The sequence below is a fragment of the Grampus griseus genome (genome assembly GCF_964374135.1).
Source record: "Grampus griseus genome assembly, chromosome: 2".
NCBI classification, from domain to species: domain Eukaryota; kingdom Metazoa; phylum Chordata; class Mammalia; order Artiodactyla; family Delphinidae; genus Grampus; species Grampus griseus.
Window position 1 is genome coordinate 63426991 of NC_139018.1, and position 17447 is coordinate 63444437.

Here is a 17447-nt window from a genome sequence, read left to right on the forward strand (position 1 = left end):
AGGCACATGGTAGGACTGCCTTTCCTATGCTGCTGAACTCAGGTGTAGCTATGTAACCTGTATTAACTGGTATCATATCTGAGCAGAAGCTTTGGGTCAGTGTGTGTTTCACCACTTTCCCTTTTCCCTCTGCCACAGTGACTGGCAATATTTCAGAAAGTTATTCTGGGTCCTGGAATGAGAATGGTGATGACAAAGATGACCTAAAATGGACATATAGCATGAACAAAAAAATAATTCATTTTAAGCCAATGAAATTTTGAGTTTATTTCTGCAGCATTACCTAGCCTATCCTGACTAATATAGTCTGTCTTTTGTTTTCTCTATATTGTTAATACATTTCTCATTTACTTACTCTACAGAGAAGTTAGCTATTTATTTAGAGACTCAAGTTTAGGTTCTAAGCATCAGTTCAAAAAGAATGAATGAGGACACGGGGAGGAGGAAGGGTAAGCTGGGACAAAGTGAGAGAGTGGCATGGACATATATACACTACCAAATGTAAAACAGATAGCTAATGGGAAGCAGCCACATAGCACAGGGAGATCAGCTCGGTGCTTTGTGACCACCTAGAGGGGTGGGATAGGGAGGGTGGGAGAGAGACGCAAGAGGGAGGAGATATGGGGATATATGTATATGTATAGCTGATTCACTTTGTTATACAGCAGAAACTAACACAACATTGTAAAGCAATTATACTCCAATAAAGATGTTAAAATAAAAAAAAGCATGAAGACCCCAAACTGAAAAAACTACAAGAGTAGATGGTCAGTTATTTAAATTAGGAGACTAAACACATCATAAAAAACTACTATGCTTTTATTTCTACAGAGTTAAGACCACAGACAACTAAATGAACTCACAGGGTTGTTGTGTTTTTTTTCTTTTGCATTTTCCTTCCCTTTCTTTTTTAAATTTTTTTGGCTGTGTTGGGTATTCATTGCTGTGCACGGGCTTTCCCTGGTTGCAGCGAGCGGGGGCTACTCTTCGTTGCGGTGTGTGGGCTTCTCATTGCAGTGGCTTCTCTTGTTGCGGAGCACAGGCTCTAGGTGCGTAGCCTTCAGTAGTTGTGGCACGTGGGCTCAGTAGCTATGGCTCACGGGCTCTAAAGCGCAGGCTCAGTAGTTGTGGTGCATGGGCTTAGTTGTTCCGCGGCATGTGGGATCTTCCTGGACCAGGGCTCGAACCCGTGTCCCCTGCATTGGCAGGGGGATTCTTAACCACTGCGCCACCAGGGAAGCCCTTTCTTTTGCATTTACTGGACTATGTGCCAGGCACTGCAATAGTGCTTTTCAAGGATTAGCTCATTTAATCATCACATAGGAACCAGGAGGTTAAGTAACTTAGCCTAGGTCACATAGCTACTGCGTGAAGTAAGCTGCCAAGAATAAAACTCAAGAAGTTTTCAGTTAATCCTGAAAAGCAGATAAGTTATTTCTAACAGGTTATATGAATTACTGTATATCCATTTGTTCATTCTTTCAGTCATTCACTAAGCATCTCCTGAGCACTTACGGTGTTCAAGGCCCTTTTCTCAGTGCTGAGGATAAAACAGCAAGCAAGGTACACAAGATCTTCAATCTCAGGGCATTTGCATTGTAATGGAGGACAGTAACAAAGTTAACAGAGAAATGTATAGGTAATTATAGATACTAAGTGCTATGAAGGAATTAAATCAGTTATCTACTGCTGTGTGATATATCACTCAAAAACTTGGATTAAAATAAATCGCTTACTGGGCTTCCCTGCTGGCGCAGTGGTTGAGAGTCCGCCTGCCAATGCAGGGGACACGGGTTCGTGTCCCAGTCCGGGAGGATCCCACATGCTGCGGAGCGGTTGGGCCCGTGAGCCATGGCCTCTGGGCCTGCGCGTCCGGAGCCTGTGCTCCGCAGCAGGAGAGGCCACAACAGTGAGAGGCGCACGTACCGCAAAAAAAAAAAAAAAGAAAAAATTTCTTACTTTCTCACAATACTATGGGTTGGCAATTTGGGTTGGGCTCAGCTGGATGTTATTCTGTTCCATGTGGTATAGGCTAGGCTCATCCATGTGCTCACAATCATTTGGCAGGCTGCCTGGAGGTTGTCGGTCCCAGATGACTTTACGCACACATCAGGAGCCTTAGTTGGGAAGGCTGAGTTCTCTCTCTCTCCCCCCACCCCCCTCTCTCTCTCCATGTGGCATCTCCTCCTCAATGAGACTAACCTTGGCTTATTCATAAGGTGTAGTTCCTAATGAGTAACAGCATAGCTGCATGGCCTTCTGAGCCCAAGTCCCACATGTCACTTCTGCTACATTCAAAAGGCAAGTCACAAGGCAACCCCAGATTCAAGAGATGAGGAAACAGACTCCATCTCATGATGAGAGAAACTGAAAAGAAACTGTGGCCATTTTTAATCCACCATAGAAACAAATAAGGTTGTTGTAACTGAAAATACAGGCATAGGTTGGGTGAGCAGAGTGGGGTTACTTTAGAAGAATCAGGGAAGATCTTTGAGATGCTGATAATGATCCAACTGTTTGAAGAAGGAAACACATTAAAGGCTGAAGGAATACCAAGTACAAAAATCTTGAGGAAGGAACAAGTTTGGAATGTCTGAGGAACAGGAAAATTTCTAGTGTGTCTATAATTCAGTGAAAGGCAAAGAGAAAAAAACCAGAGATGAGGCTGAAAACAGAGGTAAAGATCAGATGATGAAAATTACTATAATCCATGATAAGGAACTTGGATTTTATCCTAAGTATCCTGCAAAGTCAATGAGGCAAGGATGAAAAAGCAAGGAGGCCACTTAGCAGTTTAGGTGAGAGATGATGTTAATAGGGATAGAAAGAAGTGATTAGATTACAGGATATATTTGGGAATCATGACCATTAAAACTTGTCAGTCAACTGGATGTGGGGCTAGTGAAAAAGAGTAGTTGAGGTTACAATCCTTGGAGGATGTTGGTGCCAATTACTCACTCACTTGAGCTTAAAAAAATATGGATACAATTTAATTTCTACCTCTCATTATGCAGTGTTTTTCCTCAGAAGTATTTGTAAGAGCCCAAATAACATGTTGTTGAGAAATGGCTGTTCATAAAAAAATCCATGTTGCTCCAAAAACATAGTTTATTAAATTAAAAGAAAAGAAATCAGATTCAAGAAAATCCAAAACACTAGACCTTGCAGGTAATGAAAAAGGAATGTTAGTCTAAGTGCTACATAAAAGCTGGCTCAAGGGCTGTACAAGGGTTCATACCTAACACTTTCTAATCTAGTCACTGTTTCTCCCAAATTACAACATGTTCTGGAGAACTGAATGTTACAAAACCATTTTGCAATACTTAAAATTTTTTTAAAAAAATTCTTATCCCATGTATTTTGGGTAAACATTATTCTCCATTTTTACATTCCAAGTAAATTTTTAAGAAAAGAATCATACACAAACACAAGAATCACTCTCCATAGACAACAAAATGCAAAATATACTATGAATTTCTTGTTTAGATAACATAACCATCAGCCTAATCATGTTCCAGCATTCACAGCATTTATCAGCCTATAGACATACCCTCACATCTTAAAACAGTATCTGGCATGTAACAGTTGCTCAATAAACAGCAACTGATTCTACATTGTAATTCCCTGCTAAGATGCTCTAACTGTTCTTCTCAAAATGGAAGCTATATATCAATAATTAACCTGCCAGTCACTCAGAACCCTTCCCTCTTCTCAAAAATACAAATACAAACCAAAACCTTTCTTCTTCTGAAAAACTGCAACCAAATAAATATATATATATATATATATATATTTGCTGTACGTGGGCCTCTCACTGTCGTGGCCTCTCCCGTTGCGGAGCACAGGCTCCGGACGCGCAGGCTCTGCGGCCATGGCTCACAGGCCTAGCCGCTCCACAGCATGTGGGATCTTCCCAGACCGGGGCAAGAACCCGAGTTCCCTGCATCGGCAGGCGGACTCTCAACCACTGCGCCACCAGGGAAGCCCCAAATAAATATTTTTGAAAAGCAGAATACACTTAACACTTGAAAAACATCTAAAGGTGAGTAACAAGTCTTATTTTGCCCAGATTTACTAAAGGTTCAACAGATGAATTAGAAAGGGTCAAGCCTAGTCCTGTCTAAATCTCACTATACTCTAAATTATGTTGGTTTACCATCTACTGAAGATTGCTTCTTTAAAAGGGAACCCTCCTACACTGTTGGTGGGAATATAAATTGGTGCAGCCACTATGGAAAACAGTACGGAGGTTCCTTAAAAAACTGAAAATAGAGTTACCGTATGATCCAGCAATCCCATTCCTGGGCATACATCTGGAGAAAACTCTAAATTGAAAAGATACATGTACCCCAATGTTCACAGAAGCACTATTTACAATAGCCAAGACATGGAAGCAACCTAGGTGTCCATCGACAGATGAATGGATAAAGAAGATGTGGTATATATATACAGTGGAATACTACTCAGCCACAAAAAAGAATGAAATAATGCCATTTGCAGCAACATGGATGAATCTAGAGATTATCATACTAAGTCAGACAAAGACAAATATCATATGATATCACTTATATGTGGAATCTTAAAAATGATACAAATGAACTTATGTACAAAGCAGAAACAGACTCACAGCCATAGAAAACAAACTTATGTTACCAAAGAGGGATGGGAGATAAATTAGGAGTCTGGGATTTGCAAATACAAGCTACTATATATAAAATAGATATACAATAAGGTCCTACTGTACAGCACAGGGAACTACATTGAATATCTTGTGATAACTTACAATGGAAAAGAATCTGAGAAAGAATATATACATATATAACTGAATCACTTAGCTATATACCAGAAACTAACACAACATCGTAAATCAACTATACTTCAATTAAAAAAAAAAAGATTGTTTCCCTAAAAATGCAAACACTAAAATGTAAATAGATAGCTAGTGGGAAGCAACCGCATAGCACAGGGAGATCAGCTCCGTGCTTTGTGACCACCTAGAGGGGTGGAATAGGGAGGGTGGGAGGGAGATGCAAGAGGGAGGAGATATGGGGATATATGTATACGTATAGCTGATTCACTTTGTTATAAAGCAGAAACTAACACACCATTGTAAAACAATTTTACTACAATAAAGATGTTTAAAAAATGCAGACACTATAAATTCAAGAACTAAAACTATATAACTTTAGAAGAAAAGATAGGCATAAATCTTCATAATCCTGGACTAGGTAACGATTGATTGATTGATGCATGCATGCACGCTGCACAGCATGGCATGTGGGATCTTAGTTTCCCAACCAGGGACTGAACCCAAGCCCCCTGCGTGGAAGCACAGAGTCTTAACCACTGGAACACCAGGGAAGTCCCAGGCAATGATTTCTTTAGATAGGACACCAACAGCAGGCAAAAAAAAAGACAAACTGGACTTCAACAAAATTAAAAACTTTTGTGCTTCAAAGGATACCATCAAGAGACTGGAAAGACAATCCAAATGGGAGAAAATATTTGCAAATCATATACCTGATAAATCCCTAGTATTCAGAATACATGAAAAAATTACAACTCAATAAAAAGACAAGTAATGCTATTAAAAAATAAGCAAAGGATTTTAATAGACATTTCTCCAAAGAAGATACATAAATGGCCAATAAGCACATGAAAAATGCTCAACATCATATACCATTAGGAAATGCAAATCAAAACTACAATGAGATACCATTTCATACCTACTAGGATAGCTATAATAAAAAAGACTGGTAATAACAAGTGTTGGTAAGGATGTGGAGAAACTGGAATCTTATATACTGCTGGTGGAAATGTAAAATGGTGCAGATGCTTTGGAAGTTTGGCAGTTCCTTAAAAGGTTAAACAGAGAACTACCATATGACCTGGAAATTCCACTGCTTAGGTATATACCCAAGAGAACTGAAAACATGCTCACACAAAACATGTACATGAAGTGTTCACAGTAGCATTATTCTTAATAGCCAAAAAGTGGAAATAATCCAAATCTTCACAAACTAATGAAGAGATAAATAAAATGTGGCATATCCATACAAGGGAACATTATTCAGCAATAAAAAGTAATGAAGTACTAGGACTTCCCTGGTGGTCCAGTGGTTAGGAATACACCTTCCAATGCAGGGGATGCGGGTTCAATCCCTGGTCAGGGAACTAAGATCCCACATGCTGCGGGGCAATTAAGCCCGTGCGCTCTAGAGCCCGCGTGCTACAGCTAGAGAGAAGCCCATTGCTGCAATGAAGATCCTGTGTGCTGCAACTAAGACCCAACACAGCCAAATAAATAAATAAATATTTTTTAAAAAGTAATGACACACTGATTCATGCTACAATATGGATGAAATTTGGAAGCATGCTAAGTGAAAATATGAAATGTCTAGAATAGGTAAATCCATGAAGACAGAAAATAGATTAGTGGTTACCAAGGGTAAGGGGAGAAAGGAATTGAGAGTGACCACTAAAGGGTATGGGGTTACTTTGAGGGGAATGAAAAATATTCTGGAATTTGATATCAATAATGATTGCAAAACTCTGTAAATATACAGTTGTCCCTTAGTATCCAGTGGGGATTGGTTCCAGAACCCCTGGGAGATACCAAAAGCCATGGATGTTCAAGTCCTTTGTACAAAAATGGCATACTTGGCCCTCCGTATCTGAAGATGCAGAACCAGCAGATTCAGAGGGCCCACTGTACTAAAACTCCCTGAACTGTACACTTTAAAAGGATGACTATTATGGCTTATGAATTATACCTCAATGTAGGTACTAAAGAAATGACACATTACTTGATCAAAATCCTAAACTGTGCCCAAAGTGAAATCTAGTCGGGGACTTTACAATCTCCAGTTCCATTCAGTATATCCTGTAATGGTATTAAGACACCAGAAACTACAAGATGGCCATGGATTTAGTAATAACTTTTAAGCAAAAAGCAAAAAAGTTTTCTTTTTCAGTAACAAACAAAATCATATATTAATCATATAGTTCCATGCCGTATTTACGTTTTCAGAATCACAAGTAACATTTAAATAGGAATCTTCATATCTGAGTTAAAGGCTCTTCTGAATTACTTTTGGCCATAGCCGCTCTATGACATGTAACATACATACTACTCTCCTGAGAACCTGTGTTCTTCACCTTTACTTGTGTATCACTTTTAAGACCAACAGCAAAAACAGTGAAGAATACTGGGGGTTTGCCTGCATTTCATATTTGATTATTCCTTTTTCTTTCAATGAATGATGCCATTCTGCAAAAATCGGTTTTAACAACCTCTCCTTGCTTTAAAATTCTGTACGTTATTCTGAGAAATGTGTCAATTACCACCACTTTTACTGCATGGTCAGAAAACCCTCAGCAAATATTTAAAGTTAAGATTAAGGTTAAAATTAAACAGCGTGTGGAGCTGCCAATACAACTACTCAACTGAGGTCACAAGTGGATGAACAGACATAGCTGTGTACAGCTAAATGTGCACATTCCCAGGCAATGACAACCACCAGTAAGTCTCAACTCTACAAGGTGACTGGCAAGTTTCTACTGACATCAATTATAAGACATAATCTGATTTCAAAAAAAATTAAAATATAAAAAAGTGCATATGAAAATTGAGAAAACAAATTCACAACCAGAACTTATTTTTAGCTCCTTAAGTCACTATCACCCCTAAACTGTATAGGCTCTGAGATCAAGATATGTGATCAAGGTGTACTCCCTAAATAATGAATGTAAAAATGGTCTTTTCTAATTTATGAACTTACAGAGGACAATGCTGGATACATAATTGACCATTAATAGAAAAGGACCAAGAAGAATTTGTCACATATTATGTAGAGGGTCCATGGAAAAAACATAAATGACCTGTACATTATTCCACAGAAAAAAACCTGGAAACTTCTTCACACAAAGATGAAAAACTCTAGAACTAAGATTCCTAATCTTTCCTTTGTGCACACTTAAAGGCAATTGTATTAAGAGAGAGAAAATACTAGCAAACAGAATCCAACAGCACATTAAAAGGATCATACACCACGATCAGGTGGGGTTTATCCCAGGAATGCAAGGATTCTTCAATATATACGCAAATCAATCAATGTGATAAACTATATTAACAAATTGAAGGAGAAAAACCATATGATCATCTCAATAGATGCAGAAAAAGCTTATGACAAAATTCAACACCCATTTATGATAAAAACCCTCCAGAAAGTAGGCATAGAGGGAACTTACCTCAACATAATAAAGGCCATATGACAAACCCACAGCCAGCACTGTTCTCAATGGTGAAAAACTGAAACCATTTCCACTAAGATCAAAAACAAACAAAGTTGGGCTTCCCTGGTGGCGCAGTGGTTGAGAGTCCACCTGCCGATGCAGGGGACACGGGTTTGTGCCCCGGTCCGGGAAGATCCCACATGTTGCGGAGCGGCTAGGCCCATGGGCCGTGGCTGCTGAGCCTGCACATCCAGAGCCTGTGCTCTGCAACGGGAGAGACCACAACAGTGAGAGGCCCGCGTACCCCCCCCCAAAAAAAAACCCCAAACAAGGTTGTCCACTCTCACCACTATTATTCAACATAGTTTTGGAAGTTTTAGCCACAGCAATCAGAGAAGAAAAACAAATAAAAGGAATCCAAATTGGAAAAGAAGAAGTAGAGCTGTCATTGTTTGCAGATGACATGATACTATACATAGAGAATCCTAAAGATGCTACCAGAAAACTACTAGAGCTAATCAATGAATTTGGTAAAGTAGCAGGTTACAAAATTAATGCACAGAAATCGCTTGCATTCCTATACACTAATGATGAAAAATCTGAAAGAGAAATTAAGGAAACACTCCCATTTACCACTGCAACAAAAAGAATAAAATACCTAGGAATAAACCTACCTAATGAGACAAAAGATCTGTATACAGAAAACTATAAGACACCAATGAAAGAAATTAAAGATGATATAAACAGATGGAGAGATATACCATGTTCTTGGATTGAAAGAATCAACATTGTGCAAATGACTATACTATGCAAAGCAATCTACAGATTCAGTGCAATCCCTATCAAACTATCAATGGTATTTTTCACAGAACTAGAACAAAAAATTTCACAATTTGTATGGAAACACAAAAGACCCGGAATAGCCAAAGCAATCTTGAGAAAGAAAAACAGAGCTGGAGGAATCAGGCTCCCTGACTTCAGACTATACTGCAAAGCTACACTAAACAAGACAGTATGGTACTGACACAAAAACAGAAATACAGATCAATGGAACAGGATGGAAAGCCCAGAGATAAACCCACACACATACGGTCACCTTATCTATGATAAAGGAGGCAAGAATGCACAATGGAGAAAAGACAGCCTCTTCAATAAGTGGTGCTGGGAAGACTGGACAGCTACATGTAAAAGAATGAAATTAGAACACTCCCTAACACCATACACAAAAATAAACTCAAAATGGAATAAAGACCTAAATGTAAGGCCAGACACTATCAAACTCTTAGAGGAAAATATAGGCAGAACACTCTATGACATAAATCACAGCATGATCCTTTTTGACCCACCTCCTAGAGAAATGGAAATAAAAACAAAAATAAACAAATGGGACCTAATGATACTAAAAAGAAAGGAAACCATAAAGAAGACAAAAGACAACCCTCAGAATGGGAGAAAATATTTGCAAATGAAGCAACTGACAAAGGATTAATCTCTGAAATATACAAGCAGCTCATGCAGCTCAATATCAAAAAAACAAACAACCCAATCCAAAAATGGGCAGGAGACCTAAATAGACATTTCTCCAAAGAAGATGTACAGATTGCCAACAAACATATGAAAGGATGCTCAACATCACTAATCATTAGAAAAATGCAAATCAAAACTACATTGAGGTATCACCTCACACCAGTCAGAATGGCCATTGTCAAAAAGTCTGCCAACAATAAATGCTGGAGTGGGTGTGGAGAAAAGGGAACCCTCTTGCACTGTTGGTGGGAATGTAAACTGATACAGCCACTATGGAGAACAGTATGGAGGTTCCTTAAAAAACTACAAATAGAACTACCATATGACACAGCAATCCCACTACTAGGCATATACCCTGAGAAAACCATAATTCAAAAAGAGTCATGTACCACAATGTTCACTGCAGCTCTATTTACAATAGCCAGGACATAGAAGCAACCTAAGTGTCCGTCGACGGATGAATGGATAAAGAAGATGTGGCACATATATACAATGGAATATTACTCAGCCATAAAGAGAAATGAAATTGAGTTATTTGTAGTGAGATGGATGGACCTAGAGTGTGTCATAAAGAGTGAAGTCAGAAAGAGAAAAACAAATACTATATGCTAACACATATATATGGATAAAAAAGGAAAAAAAATGGTTCTGAAGAACCTAGGGGCAGGACAGGAATAAAGACACAGACATAGAGAATGGACTTGAGGACATGGGGAGGGGGAAGGGTTAGCTGGGACAAAGTGAGAGTGGCATGGACATGTATACACTACCAAATGTAAAACAGATAGCTAGTGGGAAGCAACCGCATAGCACAGGGATATCAGCTCGGTGCTTTGTGACCACCTAGATGGGTGGGATAGGGAGGGTGGGAGGGAGACGCGAGAGGGAGGGGATATGGGGATATATGTATACGTATAGCTGATTCACTTTGTGATACAGCAGAAACTAACACACCATTGTAAAGCAATTATACTTCAATAGAGATGTTAAAAAAAAAAAGGGAGAGAGAGAAAGAGGACAAATAAGAAGGTCAAGAATATTTCTTCCTGGTTATTTTATTAAACTTTGTTTACAAATTTTAGAAATGTTTGATCTAAGAAATCTGGGTTAAAACTGTCCAGCGCTTTTCACATAGCAGATTCATGGCACAAATGCAACTAAATAATTGAGGCAGTCATGTAATAAGCAACTTTGAAGAAATGTGTTCTATTTGGGCACTTTTATACACTGTTGGTGGGAGTATAAATTGCTACAATCATTTTGGAAAGCAATTTGGCAATATGTAGTGAGACCTTTAAAAATATCCTTACCCTTTGACTCAAGAGTTCTATTTCTGGGAATCCATTCTCAGGAAATCATCTGAAACGTGCACAGAGATCTTCTTCCAAGCATTATTTACCATGGTGAAAAATGAGAAACAATCTAATATGCCCACCAACAGGGAAATGATTAAAAAATTGTGGTAATCCATAAGATACAGTTATTTTAGAATATTTACCAAGAATGCCTTTTTACTTTTCCTGATGGTGATTTTTTTTTAATTTTAAAGTAATATATACTCATTGTAAAGAAAATTTTAAAAGCATAAATGAAAAAGTAAAATCCTCTTATTGTCTTATACTCTATCCCCAACTCCTAAAGTTAACTATTGTTAAGTTTTTATGTGTAATTTCTAGAAATTTTCTAGTCAGATACAAACTTACCTAACAAACATTTATATATGGGTAATCCTTTTGTTTGCTTTTAACACAAGTGGGGCCATATTCAGTTTGTTGCTCTTCAACTTTTTTCTTACACTTAACTTTGGGTATCGTTCCACATCAGTACATACAGATCTCCTTCATTCATTTAAAATAGATGTTTCAACATATATCAGGTCCTAAGTTGACAGATACTTAGGTTGATTACACTTTTCTGCTTACAAACAATGCTATAACTAACATATTTGGACACATAACTTTATATAGTAATGTGAATATATTCGTTTCTAAGAGTAGAATTTCAAACCTTTTAGGCATCCAAAGTTATTACCAAATCACCCACCAGAAAAACATGTACTGATACCCTCTTCTCTACCTCTCCAAACCATTCAAAATACTGGATACTACCAACTTTTAAATCTCTGCCAGTCTGGAAGACAAACATTTTAATTTGCATAACTAGAATTATGAATAGGGTTAAGCCACTTTTCTACTGCATAGTTCATCTTTTTCTTATAGACTTATAGAGACCTTGGTACAGTCACGAAATTAGTCCTTTGTCACATGTATTGTAAACAATTTTTTTCAGTTTGTTTTTATTTTTTTATTTTTATTATTTTTTTTTTGGCGGTACGCAGGCCTCTCACTGTTGTGGCCTCTCCCCTTGCGGAGCACAGGCTCCGGACGTGCAGGCCCAGCGGCCATGGCTCACGGGCCCAGCCGCTCCGTGGCATGTGGGATCTTCCCAGACCGGGGCACGAACCCACATCCCCCGCATCGGCAGGCGGACTCTCAACCACTGCGCCACCAGGGAAGCCCAGGCCTTACTTTTATAATCATAAGAAAATAACATTTCTTAAAATCAAATTTTAAATTTTTCTTAAGTTTTTGATGGTACTGGCTTCAATTTTCAATCAAGTATTGTTTGAGTACCTCACCTAGAGTCAAACAGTAATACTAAATCTAATACTAAGGCAGAGATTTGTATTTTCTTTTAGCTCCATTGACATGGATGACACAACAGGAGAAAATCTTATACTGCCAAACGGGTTTGCTAAAAGCAAGAATTACGGTTCCATTTGGGAAATTACTTTGAATAGTAATCACAATAATAGTTACACCTATTAGGTACTTAGCATGTGCCAAGTATTCTTCACTACATCTTTAAGAGATGGGTACTATTATTATGCCTATTTTACAGATTGGGAAACTAAGGCACAGATAGGTTAAATAACTTGCTCAAACTATGAAAGCAATTAAAAGTGGTAGATTGAATATAAAAAGTCTGGTTCCAGAATGCCCATTCTTAATTTCTAAACTAAAATGCTACTTTAAAGCTATTTAAAATGCTATTAAATGCTATTCAGGTGGCATCTCTGAGTCTCCAAGCTGAGATTTCCCACATATAATGCCAGTGCACTACCACACATAACAGTGCTCTGAAAAGCTGGGTAATAACAATTACTTGTCACATAAACTATGGCTTACATTAAATTATTTTAAGAGTAAAAGCTAAAAGTAGTGGCAGATGCCTATGATTTCCCTGGCCCATCATTTGATCTCTGCCTCTCTGCCAAAATCTGCTAAAATCTTTAAAAATGTGCACATTTTGGGCTTCCCTGGTGGCGCAGTGGTTGAGAGTCCGCCTGCCGATGCGGGGGATGTGGGTTCGTGCCTCGGTCCGGGAAGATCCCACATGCCGCGGAGCGGCTGGGCCCGTGAGCCATGGCCACTGAGCCTGTGCGTCCGGAGCCTGTGCTCCACAATGGGAGAGGCCACAACAGTGAGAGGCCCGTGTACCGCAAAAAAAAGAAAAAAAAAAATGTGCACATTTTTCTCCCACAATGCCGGGGAATGTGTTTACTACATCATCTTCAACATGGTACCTGCATAAGTTATTCCCATTTGGGCTATATATTTCTGGCAAGCCAATTTTTAGTGCTTTGTGTGAAGCTGAAAGTCAAATAGAAGGTAAACAAATAGGAAACTTCTCATTCTCACAGTTTAGATGGGAATGAACTCTTCTGATTCTGAGCTGTACCATGCATTAGTGATAATAATTTCATACTTCCTATTCTGGCTTTGCTTTTGTCAATGTTACTGCTTCAAAGGGCCCTTCAGGTACCTAAGAGATAGAAATATTTTCAACTTACTTTTGTGTTGTTTAATAATAAAGGAGAAAAAGTACATACTTGGCCATAAGAATGTAGGCACAAACGTAAAGGAAAGGCATACAAAAAATTTTCTATAAATCTACCTTGTCCTTTGTTAGTAGCTGTAAGCTTTTTTGAGTACAAATGGTCAAATTGGACTAGTAGCATCTCTGAGAAAAAGCTTTTAAGTTGGCAGTAATTTTTAAGAAATAATAGTTTAACTACAGATGAATGGCCATAGATTGCCAGGAATAAGAGCCACAAGTCGGAAACCCAGGAACTCTCTACAATCAACTTTTGATGTTATGACTGCTTTCTGAGGATTTACTGAACAAAATTGACCTTAATTTTCTAATTTTCTAATCTGTAAAAATGGGGATTAAAATAATTGCTCACTAGTGCTATAAAAAATCATGATATTCCTATTAGAAACTACTAGGACACTTAGAAATTGACAGAACAAACAATTACCTTACAAAAAAAAGAACTGCTTAGGTTAATTTATAAACATAGTATGTTTAGAAAAACACAAATGTGAGTTATGATTAATATCTCTTAATAGTATATGTTGATAAATTTCAAATGGAGGGATGTGATCCACAGGGACAAGATAGAGTAACCCCAAAGAGTAGAGACCTAGGAGAAGGTTAGCTAAAGGTTACACAAAAAGGGCTGAACTGGCCCTTTATTACATAGACTTTTTAATCTCTCACTCTTGCCCTGCCTGTAAGAGCCACTTACTTGCCAGAGATGAAAACACTGAATCTCAGATGACTGGTTGGTCACTTTTGGGAACTTATTTTTAGAGGAAGGTAAAATGGGAAACTAAGAGACCCAAGGAAGATCACAAATGGGTACAATAACTATTTCTAGAGATTTGGAATAACAAAATAAAACTTGTACTTACAACTTGAGATTCACGAGCTTTAGGAAACATTTTGGCAACATTGAGCCCATCAATGACAATATCAAAAGGAGGATGGTATTTTACAAAGTCCTGAAATCTCTTAAGTTCCTAAAAAAGAAAAGTCAGATAAAATATTAATAAGAACCTAGTAAGGTCTTTATTATAAACACACTGCTATGACTTTCATTATTGTTCTGGTAAGTCAAAATATTCATCCCTTAAAAATACACACACACACACAGATGCTTTCAAAATGAAATCTGAAAAGACCAGCCTAATAGATACAACTGCATGTAATTATCTGATACATCTTATAATCTCATAGTGTTTTACACTTCACAAAGTACTTCACATGGTATTTCATTTGATCTGTAACCAGTTATCTAGTCTGCTACACTGACACACATGGTAGTCAGATGAGAATAAAATGTCAAAATCTCTATGCCCTGTTCTATAAGCCAAGGAGAAGCGAATCTCAGATATGCCAGTCTATCAGTGCAACCATGTTGAAAAAACAAGACTCTATTACTTGTACTCCTCTCTTGTCATCAAGAGGATTTGGTTACTTATGGCTATTTTGAAGAGTTGAAAATTCATTCATTCATTCAACAAACATTTGTTGAAAGCCTCATTCTATTGAAAATGGGCACTGTTGTTCATGGTGTCCATAAATTGTTAATGTGGCTACATTGAGACACAGGTTTTGCTTCCATCACTGTAATTTTATTGCAGTGGTGACAATGAGACATGTAACATATTTTTTGCTAGGCTCATAAGTAAAAATTGGATATAACAAGGCTTTTCAATATTAGAAAAGATGAAGGAATAAACAGCAATGTGCTTGCTATATTTAACTTCTGGGGAAAAAAAATTTGTTGACCACCTATATGCCCAGCAGTTACCAAAGAGACAAAAGCCCAACTTAATGGAGCTTGTATTTTAATGGAAGGAGACACAAAATAAACAAGTTAATATATTAAATGTCAAATGTGATGAGTGCTATGGATGGAAGAAAAGGAGGAGAGGGAGTTCCACTCCTGGTAATGATGGAGTAGTCTGTAATGGATTACCAGATAATATAATATTTTCTATATAAAAAATAACCATTTGAAGGTGCTAGAGAATGACCAAAAGCAAGCAGAAATTGGAGGGCACAAAACATATGAAAGAAGGTTTGATGGTTTTAAAACATGTCTGAAAATTCTTTGACACTCCTCCCCCATCAAAAGGTAGAGTCTAACTCCCTTCTCTTGAATAGAGGCTTTTCTTTGTGACTGCCTCAATGAATGAGTGTGGCAGAAGTGACACTCTGTGACTTCCAAGGCTGGGTATTAAAAGGAAATACAGCTTCCATCTGGCTCTCCCTCTTAGGATGTCTGCTCTTTGAACCCAACCATCATTAAAAACCCAGGCAGAGGTCATGGGTCATGTACAGGTGTTCTACCTGACAGTCGAACTGAGTCCGAGCCAAAAGCCAACACCAACCATCAGATCTAGAGAGTAAGGGAGATTTCAAGATGACCTTAGCCTTCATTTGATTACAACAGTAGAAGGACCAAGCAAAAATCACACAACTCAGTTTAGTCAAACCCTAGAACCATGAGATGATATAATCATAATAATAATAATAGGCGACTGTTTCTGTTTAATGCCACTACATTTGGGGTGGTTTGTTATCTATTTACAGATAACCAGATAATAAGTGAACTGCAGCAGGAGAAATTTGCCTGTATGTGGCTTTTTGCCAGAAGGCACTCTCTAGTCAGCATGGTTGGCAGGGGCAGCTGGAAATCAAGCAGAAAGCCACAGACTGACTGGTTTGAGAAATCAGAAGAGTTTGAGGCTGCCAGAGAGGCTGGGAAGTTACAGAAAGAATGCTAGAAAAGAGGGAACTGCAAAAATCTGTGTATAAATCTGCCCAAATCCTTGGCTAACTCTTGATCTGTACATGCGTGGAGGAGACTCCAAGGAGCCCAGCAAAAAAAAAACAACAGATGAAAGACTTAAAAGACTCGAACAAAGATTTCAATTATTATCCACTGCAAGAGTGGCAGAGTCTGGAGTCTCTAAGTCTAACCAAGTTTAACAGTCTGGTAAAGCAGAAAATCAATAACCTCCAGAGGAAGATAATGGAATCCAGAGCCTTTGCAAGATGCCCCTCACAATGTCCAACATACAACTTAAAAAATAATAAACATGAGAGGAAATAAGAAAATGTGACCCACAGTCAAGAGAGAAGAAAGTCAACAGAAATCAATCCAGGTCCAGATGCGGGAGTTAGCAAGCAAGAAATTTAAAGTAGCTACTATAAATAGATTTAAGAATTTAAAGGAAAATATAGTTATAATGAATGGAAAGAAAGGAAAAAAACAGAAAATGGAAACTATAAAAATGAACATTCTAGAGCCAAAAGGCACATGTGGAATAAAATATTCACAGGGTGGACATTACAGATTAGGGATGGGAAAAGTAAGAGTCAGTGAACACAAATGACGGAGCAACAGAAATTATGCAACTGAAGGAAAAAAGATCGAAAGAAAAAGATAAAGCCTTAGTAACCTGTGGGACAATACCAAACAGACCAACATATGTGTCATTCGAGTCTAAAAGGAGAGGATGGAGAGGAAAAGAGAAAATAGAAAAGGGAATCTGAATAATGGCCAAAATTTGATGAAAAATATAACTTATCTAAGAAGCAGAGCAGACTCGAAGCAGGATAAATACAAACAAAATACAAAACAGGATAAATCAAAGATAAATCAAACATGCAGGTGTGATATATATGACAACAATAGCATAAAAACCAGGAAGTGTTTGGTAAATGGAATTCTACTGCTACAAGGTTCCTACATTTTATGTGAAATGGTGTAATCTAAACTCTAAGTGGACTAGGTTAAAGATTCATATTATAATCCCAACTCACAT

General features: G+C 38.0%; 1 protein-coding gene across 3 annotated transcripts in view; it reads right to left on the reverse strand.

Annotated features, from left to right (window-relative positions):
• Positions 1–17447, reverse strand: part of PRORP (protein only RNase P catalytic subunit) — a 128120-nt gene that overhangs the window by 58879 nt on the left and 51794 nt on the right. For all 3 annotated transcript variants that reach the window (XM_082647566.1, XM_082647567.1, XM_082647568.1), the window contains one exon: positions 14523–14630. In XM_082647566.1, the coding sequence (XP_082503692.1) occupies positions 14523–14630 (108 nt within the window). The remainder of the gene's footprint in view (positions 1–14522; positions 14631–17447) is intronic.